The 17,030-nt window shown below is 40.8% G+C and overlaps 1 protein-coding gene across 1 annotated transcript; it reads right to left on the bottom strand.

The window, feature by feature from the left end:
* Positions 1 to 3,443: 3,443 nt before the first annotated feature.
* On the bottom strand, positions 3,444 to 16,817 carry LOC138670979 (keratin, type II cytoskeletal cochleal-like). The gene is made up of 9 exons (XM_069758807.1): positions 16,361 to 16,817; positions 13,656 to 13,864; positions 12,269 to 12,329; positions 11,140 to 11,235; positions 10,156 to 10,320; positions 7,378 to 7,503; positions 7,051 to 7,271; positions 6,926 to 6,960; positions 3,444 to 4,234 (listed from the first exon to the last, which is right to left on the bottom strand). The coding sequence occupies exons 1-9, from the start codon at positions 16,781 to 16,783 to the stop codon at positions 4,113 to 4,115; spliced, it is 1,458 nt and encodes a 485-aa protein (XP_069614908.1). The 5' UTR covers positions 16,784 to 16,817; the 3' UTR covers positions 3,444 to 4,112.
* Between the last annotated feature and the right edge of the window lie 213 nt (positions 16,818 to 17,030).

Genomic DNA, 17,030 nt, shown 5'->3' with positions numbered 1-17,030 from the left:
GGGCCTCTGGCAATGCCTGTTCCACTCATTGATCACCCTCACTTCCGATCCCTGTGGTTTGTCCAAATAGAAGTTTCTGACTACATGTGGGTATCAACGATTTTCTTATAATATTCCTTGCAAAAGTGAAAAAAATTCAGGCTAAACCAACATTCTAGTGAAAGAATCAGAATTTTTTTTTCATTTCGCTTTGCATTAATTCCTGTGTTGTGTAACACCTGAATGGTTAAAGGGTTCCTGACAACAGTTTTCTAGTATTAGAGGGATGTAGTTTTTAATATTCTATCACTTTTGGGGAGTTTCCAATATATAGTCCCCTTAAAAGTTCATTTAAATATGAATAGGTCACTAAAGAAACAGGTTTTGTAAATGTCTTGAAAAAATTAGAAAATTACTTCTCAACTTTTAACCCTTCTAAAATCGTAACAAAATATAATGTTTGAAAAATAATGCAGATGTAAAGTAGACATATGGGGAAACGTTATTTATTAATTATTATTTTGTAGAGCATTACTACCTGATTTGAGGACGGAAACGCTTTAATTTTGAAATTTGTGAATTTTTCAAAATTTTCACCAAAATTCTAATATTTTCATAAATAAATGCAAAACAGATCCCTCTAAATTTACCACTAACATAAAGTACAATGTGAAGTGTTTCAGAGTTATTACCATATGAAATGACACTGGTCAGTTTTCGAAACTTTGGACTGGCCATTAAGGTCAACATTGTCTCAGTCACTAATGGATTAATCTTTACAGACTAGTCACTATTATTGTTTTCATAGTAATAATATGTCTCTCATATTAACATGCTATAGACATATTATCATATGCTTTGCTTTGTATTAGCCTTACAGCATGTCATTATAATTGCCTTTTTTCTTACGGGTGCTGTCTCATCTTCTTCAATGGATATAATTGTAAACTGCTTGCCTAAACAAGCAATTTTGGTATTTATTTCTAACTAAAATATTCCCCCTTGTTCTCAATAATATGGGGATTTTTAATTGTATTGTTTGTCCCTCTGTGCCTAGGTTACTGGCCACTGCTGCAGTCTATCAGAGGAGTATCGTTTCACAGGCAATGAGTCCAAGATTGTAAGCGCTTTGCTTTCGAGCTTGTATGTGCTGCTCTGAAGCTGCCTGAATCATTGGATCAGTGGCCCTGTGCTCCTCCATTGTTATAAGGGCAAAACTGCTCCTTATTGCAACATCGAAAGTGCATAGTTTGGGTCAACCGCTCAACCATGCTGCTGGTCTGAACTGTCAATCAATCAGGAATCTGCCGCCCCTTGGCAAGCAGGAAGACGCGAAGCAAGAGAGCAGTGTGGTACTGAAGGCAGAGCATGAGAAAAATCAATTAATACTTCATGAAATTAGTGAACTTAAAAGCTATTTTTCAAAATTGCACCTTTTACGGTAGTAAAAAAAATAATTGCAAGAACAATGTTTTCAAACAAGCATGACTAGTTTATTACAAGCAGAACTCACAGATCGGAAAGACAAGACTCACTACAGTTACACAACATTCAGACACACAAGTAAGTCATTCTAGGTTTTTCAGACATATAACAGGCTATGTTCACCCTTGATAAAAATGATGTTTTTAAATCTAAATAAAGATATAAATAATACTTTATTTATTTGATGCAGAGTCAAATTCTTGCAGAAACATTTATTTTAAAAAAAAATCACCAATAGGGGGAGTGTGACTGACTGTACACTGTTAGGCTTCGTTCACACTTCCGTTTATACAATCTGCACAGGATCCGTCAAAATGTTGAAATTACGAATCCTGTGTAGATTGTAAAAAACGGGTGCACTGGGCCCGTTTTTCTCACGGACCCGTCGAGGCTATGTGCACCTGTTGTGTATGCATCTTCGCAATGGTTTTCCGCTACGAAAACACATACACAAAACAACACAGGTTAAAAATAATGAAAAAAAATAAAAAATCACAATATTCTTACCTTCCGGCGTCCCGCACAGCGTTACCGATACTCGCGATGCTCCCTACAGCTGGCATTCCCAGTAATGCCTTGCGTTCAATGACCTCTGATGAGACCGTGGCATCATCGGGTCATTTCGCAACGCATTACTGGGAACGCCAGCTGCCGGGAGCATCGCAAGCATCGGTAACGCTGCGTGGGACACCAGAAGGTGAGAATATTGTTTTTTTTTAATTTCTTTCATTATTTTTAACATTATGTCTTGTTACTATTAATGCTGCATAGGCAGCATCAATAGTAAAATGAGAAAGAGAGAGAGAGTATCTCCCTGACTGGAAATCCTTCCGTGCATGCTCAGTTTGAAATGACGGAACCCGTCGCTGGATTCCTGCTTTTCACAGTCAGCGACGGGCAGCCAACGATGGGCAGCGCAGGATCCGTCGCTGAGCGATTTTCCGACGTGCAGAAAAAACGTTCCTCTGAATGTTTTCTCTGCCCGACGGACAGCAATTTTCCCACAGATCCAGTGCACGACGAATGAAACGGATGGCCATCCGTCACAATCCGTCGCTAATACAAGTCTATGAGAAAATGCAGGATCCTGCAGAAAAATTTCAAAGACAGAAGTGTGAAAGAGGCCTTACACATTGGACGCAATAATAAGTTGGAAACTTAGGCTGAAAGGTGGCAGATGAGGTTTAACAATGATAAATGTAAGGTTATACACATGGGAAGAAGGAATCAATATCACCATTACACACTGAATGGGAAACCACTGGGTAAATCTGACAGGGAGAAGGACTTGGGGATCCTAGTTAATGATAAACTTACCTGGAGCAGCCAGTGCCAGGCAGCAGCTGCCAAGGCAAACAGGATCATGGGGTGCATTAAAAGAGGTCTGGATACACATGATGAGAGCATTATACTGCCTCTGTACAAATCCCTAGTTAGACCGCACATGGAGTACTGTGTCCAGTTTTGGGCACCGGTGCTCATGAAGGATATAATGGAACTAGAGAGAGTACAAAGGAGGGCAACAAAATTAATAAAGGGGATGGGAGAACTACAATACCCAGATAGATTAGCGAAATTAGGATTATTTAGTCTAGAAAAAAGACGACTGAGGGGCGATCTAATAACCATGTATAAGTATATAAGGGGACAATACAAATATCTCGCTGAGGATCTGTTTATACCAAGGAAGGTGACGGGCACAAGGGGGCATTCTTTGCGTCTGGAGGAGAGAAGGTTTTTCCACCAACATAGAAGAGGATTCTTTACTGTTAGGGCAGTGAGAATCTGGAATTGCTTGCCTGAGGAGGTGGTGATGGCGAACTCAGTCGAGGGGTTCAAGAGAGGCCTGGATGTGTTCCTGGAGCAGAACAATATTGTATCATGCAATTATTAGGTTCTGTAGAAGGACGTAGATCTGGGGATTTATTATGATGGAATATAGGCTGAACTGGATGGACAAATGTCTTTTTTCGGCCTTACTAACTATGTTACTATGTTATTATGTTACTAATAATAAAACAGTATGCAGTAATCTCCTGAGCCCCCTCTAGTGGTGGCTACCAGCTGCCAGAGTATTATCTTTTAAAGCTATGTCTATGCAGGGGATTTTAAACTCTCATATCAGGAAAAATGAAACTATGACCAATATTAAAATATATGTGTATATGTTTATAAGTAAATTAAATTCTTTCAGGCTTTACAATGATGTTACAAGGTAAGCAGTAAAACAGAATATTTCACTATGTACTCTGTACTACTTCATTATTGAGGACAAATCAATTTCAATTTTCACTTTTATATTTATTTTGTCAATATAAAGCTTTTATTTGACTTGTCAATGTAATTTTTTATGATTTTCACTTTATCTGAAAATGCTTAGAATTACCAATGTTACCTGATTACTGATTAGATTAAACACTAGAATCTTCAATGAGGACAATTCTAGGATGTACATTATCAGCAAACTGACATTAATTAAAATGTACCATACTTCAATATGGGGTGAAATTGCTATTATGGACATGGTGTTACACATGTAACAAATTAAAGGAACAGTAAGTCCCAGAAGTTGTCAATTTAGGTAAACTTTATATCAGCTCAAATATTTTTGAAACGCAAACTATAGAATAAAACGCACACTCCCATTTTTATTTACAGCTGTGCCCATGTCCAGAGCTGTATTTCCCGGCTGACAAACTTCCCTTGCTGAATCCACTCTTGTGATGATGTCCACTGCTTCCATGGCCTCCAGTGGAGGAGTGCAGAACAGCTAACGAAAAGAAAGCAGATGCAAAATAATTCACAAACAATAGTCATTTCTGGGTCGTCATACATAAGCTGGCCGCACACATGAGCTAACTGTTGGCTGAATGATCATTTGACAGACAGCTATTCCTCCCGACAGCCCTATACACATGAGCAGTTTGCTTGGCCAAGCAATCAAGTGTTTTCAACCGAAAAAAAGAGGCGACATCTGCTGCCAAAGACCTATCTCTGTCATTGCTATTCCAACAACTTGATCCTTCTCTGCCATGACATCACATGTCAGGAGAGTTGGGAGGCGTCCACACACATCAGATGGTCTGCCTGTCCCTCTGAAATTGGCGGGTTTGTCCAACTTTCATCTAATGTGTATGGGGAAACCACATTCAATATACAATACTGTATATAATGTGATTGGCTGCAGCAAACAGCCAAAGAAGTGTTTTACAGCTTTACAACTCAGGGCTGAGTATACTCAGTTTTCGGGCACAGTATTACTGATTTGTACAACAACGCAAAATTTATTCAGTGTCAGATTTGCACATCGGGGGAATCCATTGGTATGTCTATCCACTCTGAACTCAATACAATGCTCAAGGATGTAGGCTATGTATATCCTGTATATCTTGTCTGCCTGCCAGCCTGGACCTTTAGTACAGCTACGTGGCTGTTTTTCAACCACCAGGCTCTGGCATAAGTGTCGCCCACACCAATAGGACCCATTATTTCACCTTCATTCACCTTCGATATTACAAGATCACAGCTTCTTGCTATTACATGATACATGATATAGATATTGCTTTGTAGTTGACATTGACAAGAAGGACAATCTACAGAGTGGTGCAGAGCAGTAATGAAAGAAGATAATGGATTCACCTGTCCTCCAAAACCCTTGTCTTCTGCCCACCCATCTGCGTTCTCCTCTGTCACCTCTAGTTGCATTTTTTGATCCTTTGCTCTTGATGCTCTATTCTATACTCTTCCCCTTTCTCCCCAGCCTTGCAGCTGTTCTAATGCTTCCACTGTTGCTCAGAGGTGGGACTGGAGGGTAATGGCTACACTTATTTATACTTCTTGTATGTCACAGATCTAAACTTTATGTATCTTAAAAAAGGGAAGTATCTGTGGGTATGCGTACTCTAAATGTATATGCAATGTGTTTATACTGTATAAATATTATGTGTTTATGTGCCTGAAATGTGCATGCATGTATGATGTGTACATGTGTGTAATGTGTATGATTGTGTATATGTGTACATATACATGTATGTATGTGTAATATGAATATATGCGTGAAGTTTGTATGTGTGTTTAATCTGTATACATGTGTAATGTTTATAAGTGCTGTAGCAATAACAGGTTGTTAGGGTTAAATCCTAGCTCTACAGGTTCTGTTTAGATCACCTGGCTAGCCCTGCATATACCTAGGCTATCTATTTTCCTTGGTCACTCAGATCAGGGAAGCTGACCAGAATGGATGTGTCTTGGAGCTAAAGAGGAAGACAGGCAATGTAGGCAATAACTGTGTTTTTTTTTACCAAGCTGGGGCTAGCTCAGCTGTGTTTGGGCCAAAGCTGTATTACCTGGGTGAATGCGACCTAAGGCCTAATGCCTGTTACCTACCAGAGAGAGTAAATCTCTACAGTGCCTACAATGCTTACATATTTGTAATGAATATATCTCTGTGCTATGTGTATGTGTGTGTGACGTCTATGTTCATACTGTGTATATACTGTATGTGTACTATTACTAGTTTTTAACCAAGATTAATGACTTGTAAATTTGAAATGAGTTTTGTTGGATCTGTGGGGTAGTGTTGTATTCTAAGCACCTTATGAATATTTTTATGTATTGATCAATAAACTTTGTAGTTCATCCATACTATGCAGTGAAGCTGGATGTGTTCAACTAGTGAATCCATTTCAGCATACTCGTGCTGTATCCATCCCCAGCCATATTCAAGACACATGGGTTTTGGTATGAACTAGTGAAATCCTGTGGACTACTATAATTTGTACTATTACATGCACACTGCCTGTCACTTCATTTTGCAGAGCGTAACCCTAATAGTCTTCAATAATCTTATTGTTTTGCAGTAGGTCCCTGTTTTCTTTCTGTGCTCGCCATATGATCAGTAATCACACAGCTCCTACATAAAGGCCATAAACAATATATACATACTGGTATCCTCTGTACAAGAATACAGATATAAGAACATATCAGAGACCCAATTCAAGCGATTGATTCAAGTGATTTGTCACTTACCTTGGCTACTAGCTGAAGTTTTGATAAAGTCAATCTATTATCAGGAGAGGAATGGTACTAGAGAACTAGTAAACCTGTCATTTAGTCTAACCCCGCCCCTAACACTGATTGGCCATTTCCTGCCTATGCACAGTGTCAACAGAAAGCTGCCAATCACTGATGTGGGCGGAGTTATACTGGGCTCAGCATTCAGAGAACTGGCAGATCTGCAGCCGATAAAATAATGATTTTATCAAACTTGCAACAAGTAGCCCAGTAAGTGACACATTGCTGCAGTCGGGGCCCTACCCCGACATTATTCTGCTCTAATGAGGAGGAACAAAAACGACGTGACGGATTCCCTTTAAGAGGATTTAGAATTACTTTTTAGTCCTTTAAATTATGGTCACAAATTCTAATAGTTTCAAGTTTCTAAAAGATGCTTTATACTTACAAATGCTAACTGAGCCACTTCCTTCTCCAGACAGCCTGGAATATATGAAATGTATTTTAATGAAAGGAATATACACAATCAAGCATATAGATTTTTACATGACAGTTTCTTGATTATTTACCAACCTGCACTCCTCCCCTTCTAGCAGTTTCCTGTAGGTGGCAATTTCAATATCTAGGGCCAGCTTGACATTCATCAGCTCCTGGTATTCCCGCAGTTGACGCGCCATGTCCTGCTTGGCTTTTTGCAGAGCTTCTTCCAGTTCAGTCAGTTTGTTCTTGGCATCTCGGACAGCCATTTCTCCACGCTCTTCAGCCTCTGATATGGCAGCTTCCAATTTTGCTCTCTAGGAAAATGAAGAGATAAACGGATTATAATACAATATGCATGAGTATAAACAACCGGTAAATATATATATATATATATATACAGTAAATATCCATTAGTATTACCTGATCTTTCACGCTCTCAATCTCTGCTTTCAGTCTCTGAATAACACGATTAAGTTCAGCAATTTCATGTTTTGTGTTGCGCAGGTCGTTGCCATGTTGGCCTGCCGTCATACGTAATTCCTCATACTACAAAGAAGTAATACATGCTGTATTATAGACTTTGAGAACAGATATATCAAATATAGAGAACACATATTGTATAAATTAGCACCAGCAGTGAATCACCAGTTAAATAGCTCCGCACATTCAACAGTTATCACGCAGAGGATCAGAGATGAAAACAATAAAATGTAAAGTAAAATGAGCTACTGTTTGGATTAATAGGATAATTATTAAACTTTTGCTCATTAGCAGTGTCTACGACCGAAACGAGCTCCGATCCATTCTGTTGAACCCATTAAGAGGTTGTCGACTTCTGAACAACCACCTTTTCAATGTCCCTAATATGCCCAGTAAAATAAAAAAAAAACATACACTACCCCCAGGACCATTCCATCTGACAGACGTGGGAAGGCAGTACATCAACGACAACTGATTGGCAGCAGCGCTGACATCACATAAACATATCACAAGATTACAGCAGTGCTGGTCCGAAAGGTAAGTATGAGGTTTTTTTGTTATTTTAACAAGGTGCATTAGGGACACTGAAAAAGGTTTTTTATGCTTGAAATGCCACTGTCAGTTTCCGACTGCAGCTTTTAAGGTGCATGATCGGACGACCATCGCCTCCCTCCCACAATTTGATCACAAAATTGCTAATAGATTAACATGGCTGTCGGGGGTGACTGTTTTTGTACTTCTGTGAAGCTACAACTCATCCCGCCAAAATCAAGCTACTATATGGACAGGTCAAGGGAATAATGCAAAGAAAAATGAGGTTTGGGGGAGAAAATTAATAAAAAATGGAAAGCACAAAAATATAAAATTGTTCAGTCATGAAGTAAATAAATATTCTGTTAAACTTTATTCATTAATAGTTTCCCAATCACTGTCTGCTGTTACTGTATGGAATCCTTCAGTTTATGCTCCCAGTGGAAGAAAATCTATCCGTGTGATTATATATTTGCCCAATTGAAAACTGTAACTCCAATGACCCATACACTTGGGTGATCGTCCAATGACCAAGAAATCATTTTCATCTACCATGCAATGAAATAAAAAAAATCCTTATTTGCTGAAACCAAAATCTGTCCCCCATATATACTGTATGTAACAACACATAATTGTTGGGAGGCGCTTGATTTTGCCGTAGGCAATATGAGCTTCAAGTCTCCATTATGTTTGCTGCAGTGAGCATACTGTAGTTAACATGTATGCAATAAACCAAGCGTTTATAGCGGTAATATTATTTATATAAAAATATTAAGCTGAGATTGTTATAGATCAAGGGTGTTAGGTGTCGAGTTCCCGCTGCTGCACAGGGGGAATCTCGAACCACCTCCGCTGTGGTTTCCCATTCTCCTCCAGCCACAGTGGAGCCTGTTCAGCAGAGATGTCAGTCCAAGCGTCTGGCTCAAGCTGATACTGTGCGTTTGGTTACTGCTGCCCTTCCAGGCTCAGTCATTGTAACCAGTACTGATCAGCGGCGAGCAGGCACTCCTGGGACTAAGTCCTGCTTTTCTTCTTCTTCTGAGCATGCCCAAGGGATGACCTCTCATTGGAGGTCGGGGTCACATGCTCAGGTCCTGTGGCAGCACCTATTGGACCACTACGAAGGTCTCGGAGACCTACAGCTATAAAAGGTTTGCGTGGCCACACGGCTATGTGCTAGTATAAACCTGTTATTGTGTGTGTGTGGATGAATGCCTGTTCTGGTGATTGCTCCTTAATCATTCCCATTCCTAGTGTTGTTGAATGCTCGCGAATGTTGGCGCTGTATGCATTCTGTGCAGTAATCTTTTTTTAGTCTTGACAACCGGTCAGTGTAGGGTGGGAACTCCCGCTTGTTCTCAGCATCTGACTCGGGGCATCCTCAGGCGCAGGCTCAAAAGCCACTGAGGGTCAGAGCGAGATCAATCACCAGCATAATGGGGGTGAATTTCAGGGATCCCACTAGCGTCCATCTGCTGCACTCAGTGACTGCTAACAGGGCACAGTGTTTCCTTTGCTTCCCAGCGACTCTGTGAAGCAATAGAGTTCGCATCAGTTCATATCGGGTGACGGAACCCGTGTTTATTCTGGTGTAGTACCGCCATATAGTGCCGCCATTACCTAGCAGCAGGTTCCATCTCTGCACGGTGGACCCCGGGCTGCAAACGCACCTTATTACTATCTTTATATTTATTCGGTGCATTCCGCCAGCCCTAACATTGGGTCTTCAACATGTGGCTCATGCGTCTATGATGTTTGGCTTTCATCTGTCTGCCAGCTTGGTATATTAGCACCAGCAATTTTTGTGAATAGGCCCAAACAAAAGAGCAGATCTAGATGTGTATATACAGCAAAGGGGAAATAAATATGGGTAAGCTGGTGATAGGATGATACTGATGGAAAGGGGGGTGCTTGAAGCTAGATGTCATAGTGTGATGGGAATGCCAAATAGAGGTAAAATATGAACCCTTAGAGGTAAGTATTCTATCTATAAGGAAGGGGAGGGGGCACAAGGTCTCAGTGTGCTTTCTGTGGGAAAGTTTTGGCTGTCATCATACTGGTAATGGGGTTTCTCATTGTGACCACTGGGGGTGGACGGTGTGAGCTGGATGTGACGTACAACCATCTCTCAGAGTTGAATATGGCGATCAAGGTAAGAAAGGTCGAGAAGCACTGCTGTAGATTCACCTTGGTTTGATACAGTGATTCGGCTTCTGCTCTGCTCTTGTTGGCTATCTCCTCATACTGAGCCTTAACTTCAGTGATGATGCTATTCAGGTCCAGGTCTCGGCTGTTATCCATAGACACAATGACAGAAGTATCTGAGATCTGAGCCTGAAGCTGGGAAATTTCCTGCAGAATACAGAACATAAATAAGTCTTACAAGATCATATTAAAATGACTACTAAATGCATCTTATGCTTATTTCTGCTCAGTAATCTATCTGTTAGTGTTAGAATGATATGATGAACACACTCTATGAGTAAGTTATATAACACCCTCATCCCACTAATTGTCCTTTTTGATAGTTATGGGTTGTTCACAAAGAGTGGTGAGAGATGAATCCCCACTGAGAACCACCCACACTAATGGCTCTCACTGGTAGTAATATGGCACGTTCCAGCTGCTAATATGGCTAAAAAACTGTCCACCAACAGAGCAGCTCAAAACCTCGGCTTACTGCAAGCAGATATGGATTCAACCAAACAAGAATTGCATTATTTTATCGTAAGTATAGTGTGGATCTCCAAAGTTAAAAAGTATTCATTTGATATCCAAAACAGTAGTCTTCTTTGTGAGCTGAGCTAAATAATCCAGTTCACCAAAAAGAGCCGGATTGCCCATCACTAATCTGTGATTGTCAATCAAAATGACTGCTGATAAAGATTCACTAGGGTACTGTCTTTCTGGATAATATTATTTAATTTCTTTTTCTAAAAACTGACAGCTGGTTGGCTTGTCATGTGCATAGCTGTTGACAGGGGAGCTGAAATCCCAACCTGGAAAATCCCAAAACTAGATTGGAATACCCATTTTGAGTTGGGTTCAAAATACCCTTTCAAAGCTCAGGAAAGCCCAAAGCTCTCCAGTATAGCTTTCAAATAGTCAGGAAGGTCCAGGAGAATTATGGACTGTTGTGAAATATATCTACTAAATGTATATCTGATGTACCGCATCAAACAGGGTCCTCAGGAAGTTGATCTCATCTGTTAGTGAATCAACCTTGGCTTGTAATTCTGCTTTATTCATAAATGCTGCATCCACATCCTAAGAGAGAAGAAGAAGAACCGTGTGAATATAGTCTGGTGCAATGTCCTTACTCTTATCAAATATGGAGAATCAGTAAAATACAGGGAAATTGAAAGTTATAGAACAGACAAAACATTTTAATTAATGTGTAAAAAAATAAAGCAAATTATTTTATGCAGAGATTTTATGACAATACAAATGAGACAAAAAATCAAGTACTGAAGCTTGCTTTACAAAATGAAGAAAATAATCTAAGGCAACCTATGATTCACCAGAAGTTGTGAAAGTTCAACTTTTTGTAGCTGCAAATTAATTTATAACGTTGAATAGCCACACTCTTTAATACTTTTGACTACCTAGGTAGTCACTCTAAGGCCGGGGTCACACTTGTGAGTGCAATGCAAGAAACTCGCGTGAGTCTCTCGCATCAATACCAGGCACTGTCGCCGGCACTTGGGAACAGAGCATTCAGCTGCATAGAAATACATGCAGCCGCACACTCCGGTCCCGAGTGCCGGCGGCAGTGCCGAGTATTGATGTGAGAGACTCATGCGAGTTTCTCACATTGCACTCGCAAGTGTGACCCCGGCCTAAGGGTGCTGTCAGACGGCCATATAAATTGGACATATAAATTGGACCAAGATCGGACCACAATACTTGGACAGGCCATGGCTTTCCCAACCTGAGCATCACAGCTGCATGGAAATATATGGAACTGTTTTGCTCGGGTCGGGAGAGCCACCGGCCAGTACATGTATTACTATTCGATCTCAGTCCAATTTAAATAAAGTCCCTCTGAGGGCCTCCTACATGGTAGGGTAAAGTTGACTGAGCCCACCAATATCGATGGGATCGGGCCAACGCTTAATGTGCATGAAGTCCTTCCGAATTTTTCCTAACAGACGATATCTAGGGACAGAAGGCTAAGGCATGTTGGAACCAAGTGTTCTTTTTTATGGTACAGCTAGGAGAGATAGCTGTCTGCAGAATATGTCTTAAAATATACTTAAAATACTTTTTTTTTTAATTGTAAGACGTATTGAGTACTTACCCTTTTAAGGCTCACAAACTCATTCTCTGCTGCTGTGCGTCTGTTCAACTCCTCTTCATACCTATGAGAGCACGGTGTTAATTAATTTATTTTAAAGATGGGCCTTTATGAGTTTGCATTGCATTATAAAAACAATGATAATTATTCTTAAGTGCCTATCTCAACACTCCTCATATACTAGATGGCAATATATTAGCAAGCATAATAAATGGTATGTGCTTAACTTGTCCATACATGGTCAGACACAGCCAGTACACAGTACACAGCAGGGGTACATTTATAAGAATATCTCAGCACAGGAACATTTTTTAACACTTTTTATTATTACAAGATCTATGAATTAAAATGAAATTTGTTCATGGTTAAACTCCTTTAAGAAAGGGATCTTGAAATACCAATTGCTAAATATTAATTGTAAAGAAGTGAAATTATTATGGAAAAAAACCTGTGCTGACTAGTGTTGAGCGATACCGTCCGATACTTGAAAGTATCGGTATCGGATAGTATCGGCCGATACCCGAAAAATATCGGATATCGCCGATACCGATATCCGATACCAATGCAAGTCAATGGGACACCAAGTATCGGAAGGTATCCTGATGGTTCCCAGGGTCTGAAGGAGAGGAAACTCTCCTTCAGGCCCTGGGATCCATATTAATGTGTAAAATAAAGAATTAAAATAAAAAATATTGATATATTCACCTCTCCGGCGGCCCCTGGACATCACGCTGGTAACCGGCAGGCTTCTTTGTTTAAAATGCGCGCGTTTAGGACCTGCGAATGACGTCGCGGCTTCTGATTGGTCGCGTGCCGCCCATGTGACCGCCACGCGACCAATCAGAAGCCGTGACGTCATTCGCAGGTCCTAAATTCCTAGAATTAGGAGTTTAGTGAATGAGAATGACGTCGCGGCTTCTGATTGGTCGCGTGCCGCTCATGTGACCGCCACGCGACCAATCAGAAGCCGCGACGTCATTCTCATTCACTAAACTCCTAATTCTAGGAATTTAGGACCTGCGAATGACGTCACGGCTTCTGATTGGTCGCGTGGCGGTCACATGGGCGGCACGCGACCAATCAGAAGCCGCGACGTCATTCGCAGGTCCTAAACGCGCGCATTTTAAACAAAGAAGCCTGCCGGTTACCAGCGTGATGTCCAGGGGCCGCCGGAGAGGTGATTATATCAATATTTTTTATTTTAATTCTTTATTTTACACATCCCTATGGATCCAATACCGATACCCGATACCACAAAAGTATCGGATCTCGGTATCGGAATTCCGATACCGCAAGTATCGGCCGATACCCGATACTTGGGTATCGGAATGCTCAACACTAGTGCTGACTGATTAATATTTTGCTGTGTTTTTTTTCTTACTATACTTACTTTGCCTTGAACTCCTCCACTGCTTCCTCCATATTTCTTCTCTCTGACTCTAGACGAGCTCTCTCACATGTCAGACTCTCAAGTTGTCTTCTGAGGTTGCTGATGAAAGCTTCAAACAAGGGTTCAATCTGACACCGAGCTGTTTTTTGGTCTTGCAATAGAGACCATTTAGTTTCCAACATCTTATTTTGTTGCTCAAGGAACCTCACCTAAAATTAAAGGAAAATATTGTTTTATCTTCTGTGACTCTCATCCCTCAAAGTAATGATCCCAGATTGTGTGCTGAAGTTCCTCACCTTTCTTGGAATAATGAAAGTAATTTATCATTTTACTAGTGGCAGTGATAATGGAGGAAAAAATATAAAAACTCACCTGTTGGCCTCCCCCCAGCAGTCACATTGCCTGCCACCATTGGCAGTACGCCATTGGGTCCCATAGCAAATATAGAAATTAGACCCCTTTAAGATTCTTCTTGACACTACCACACTCCTTTTCACGTGAGATAAGAAGTCCTGATGCCCTCAGGCCATTTTCATGAGTATACCTCCTATTCCTAGTTTGGTGACAATGCAGAATGTGTAGGTAATGGAATCAACTTTCAGGTTTTCCCCAAAAAAATGAAATGGAACCTGTCACCCCCAAAATCGATGGTGAGGTAAGCTCACCTTCATCAGGGGCTTATCTACAGCATTCTGTAATGCTGTAGATAAGCCGCCGATGTTACCTGAAAGAGGAGAAAAAGATGTTAGATTATACTCACCCATGGGTGGTCCTGCTCCGAAGAGTGTCTCAGGTCCACTCCGGCGCCTCCCATCTTCATTCCATGACGTCCTCTTCTGGTCTTCAAGCCACGGTGTGAAGACCAGAAGAGGACATCATGGAATGAAGATGTGAGGCGCCAGAGCAGACCTGAGACACCCATTTGACCAGACCGCAGCGGACCGCCCCTGGGTGAGTATAATCTAACCTCTTTTCTCCTCTTTCAGGTAACATCGGCGGCTTATCTACAGCATTACAGAATGCTGTAGATAAGCCCCTGATGATGGTGAGCTTACCTCACCATCGATTTTGGGGGTGACAGGTTCCCTTTAAAATTTTTGGATAAAACAACTGCCCGGACTGCATGCCCTCAGGGGCTTAGGGGAGGACACCATGACTTGGGTAGGATACCAAGCATTGATTTTGGTGGGTAAAGGGTTAAACTGTCAGGGATTTTGAGTGGGAAATTTGAGGGATGAGAACAAGGAAAGAGCATATAGTGCTTATTTGATTGGTGGGCAGGATGGTCAAATATATAAGGGGGTATATAAGGCAAACTCATTGAGGGAGCATCCATTCAACAGTGATGACCTTGTACACAGCAGTAGATGGGAAAAGGAGGGGGTCTTTGAAGTAGTTTGATTCACTGAAGGACAGGGAGAGTCCAGTGCAAGGATGGGTGACCCCCATCTGGTGCAATATTCTTACAGGGTTTGTACTATTGAGCTCAGGTCTCAGTGGGACATTTTGGTTGGACCACATTCAGCTGGGGTGCCCTCGAGAAGGTGCATTGGTGCTAGAGGCAATATGGAGGAGCTGATTGTTGTGGTAAAACGTGGAATTTAACCTTCAATCCCCCCTCTCTTTTTCGGATCATGATGCTGTGTATTTATGTTTAATTTTATATTTTATATTTTGTTGTTATTTAGTAAAACAAGGATGCTGTTGCCATTATATCCAATGTCACGCAGTGTGGTGTTTTTATTTGCGTAAGTAAGTGTTAAGGGGATCTGGATGGTTTTAGGGTTTTCATACAGATAGGCCGATAGTCACACATTTTGAAGTCATGTTGGTTTAATAGTGCAGCTGTTAAGCATCATCTTTTTGTTCAGACAAGACTAAGGAGGATACCTGCACACCTCCTTCTCCTCAACTGAATCCTGATTGTATATCAACAAGTTTTCTATTAGGTAACAAATCCTATGCGCAAATCATTTTTACAAAGAATAGAGACTTCAAACTATTTTCACCACAAATGGGGAAAATTAACATGTATTTCAAGGTTCTAAAAGCAGTGAAGAGAAATGGCTCCACAGTGGCAACTGAATGCACCAATAATGATGAAAATAAGAAGTTTGCCCAGATTCATGTTCTGCTGTCAGGCTAATGTCTGGCTTATGTTTCTGGTGGAGTCAGGGTTTAATTCCCACCTGGTTGAATTTCACATGGTTGCTGACAAATATTTTTGAATCCTACTGACCTGAGTTTCTAGCTTTTTTGAAGACAAGAATTACACATTATGCGGAACTATATCAGCTGTTCGAAATTACCGAAAACCTTATGTCTAGATTTATCTGTATCTTTGAGCCATGAAAGCCATCCCAAATTTCTTTCAAATGAAAGTCCTGACATTAGTGCCAACAGAGAAGTTACTGGAATCTCCTGGGTACCAATGCAAATTTATTGCAACTCTATAGGTCGACATTTATAATACTTTTGCCTTCTTATGTGCATTGGTGCCTTTAAGCCTCCACTGACACCTGAACATGTCTGTTTCTCCTCCTCTATGCCTCTTGTAGTTACACCCATGCTTAATGTCATTGTTTGAGGCTCCTTTTTATTCTATGATCTAAATGTAGAACCTAAGTGAGCCAAAGATAGAATACCTACGTAAGCCTATGTAAGTGATATATTTACATTGGCATTAAAGTTGCTTCTAATCTTACCTTGTCAATGAAAGAGGCAAACTTGTTATTAAGGCCTTTGATTTGATCCTTTTCATCAGTCCTTACTCTTTGGATATTTGGATCAATCTCCAGGTTCATCGGAGCCAAAAGGCTTTGGTTTACAGTAACAGCAGTAATTCCTGCATTGCAGACAGGTCCTCCATAGCCATGGCCAGATCCACCATAGCTGAGCCCGTACCCATGTCCAAATCTTCCAACTGACATCTTATGTCCACCGCCTGAGACTCCACCATACACACTTTTACTGCCAAAACTTGATATTGCATTATGGCCAATGGATATTTTGTGTCCAGTTAAGGCGCTAAAGCTGTGCTTAGATGGTAGGCAAGCAGATGATGAACTAAAGTTCTTATGTTCAGCTCCTGAGCGGCTTTGAACATAATGATAAGACTGATGAGACATGGTGCTTAGTATTTGGTAGCAGACTGAGTTGTGAGTTCTGAGTTGTTATTTTCTGTCTACAGACCAAAGGCATGATGTTTTTATACACCTATAGAATTGGGCTTGGTCACTTTGATGTTTGACTAAGACCCCGTAATTGCCTCTTATGAGATTGGAGTTCTGACATTAGTGCACTGTAGTCCTCCTAGTTTAATAGGAGACATAGCATAAACACACCTCAAAGATTAATTAAGAAGATGAAAAGCAT

This window comes from Ranitomeya imitator, chromosome 3 (assembly GCF_032444005.1).
Source record: "Ranitomeya imitator isolate aRanImi1 chromosome 3, aRanImi1.pri, whole genome shotgun sequence".
NCBI classification, from domain to species: Eukaryota; Metazoa; Chordata; class Amphibia; order Anura; family Dendrobatidae; genus Ranitomeya; species Ranitomeya imitator.
This window is presented reverse-complemented; position numbering and strand designations above follow the sequence as displayed.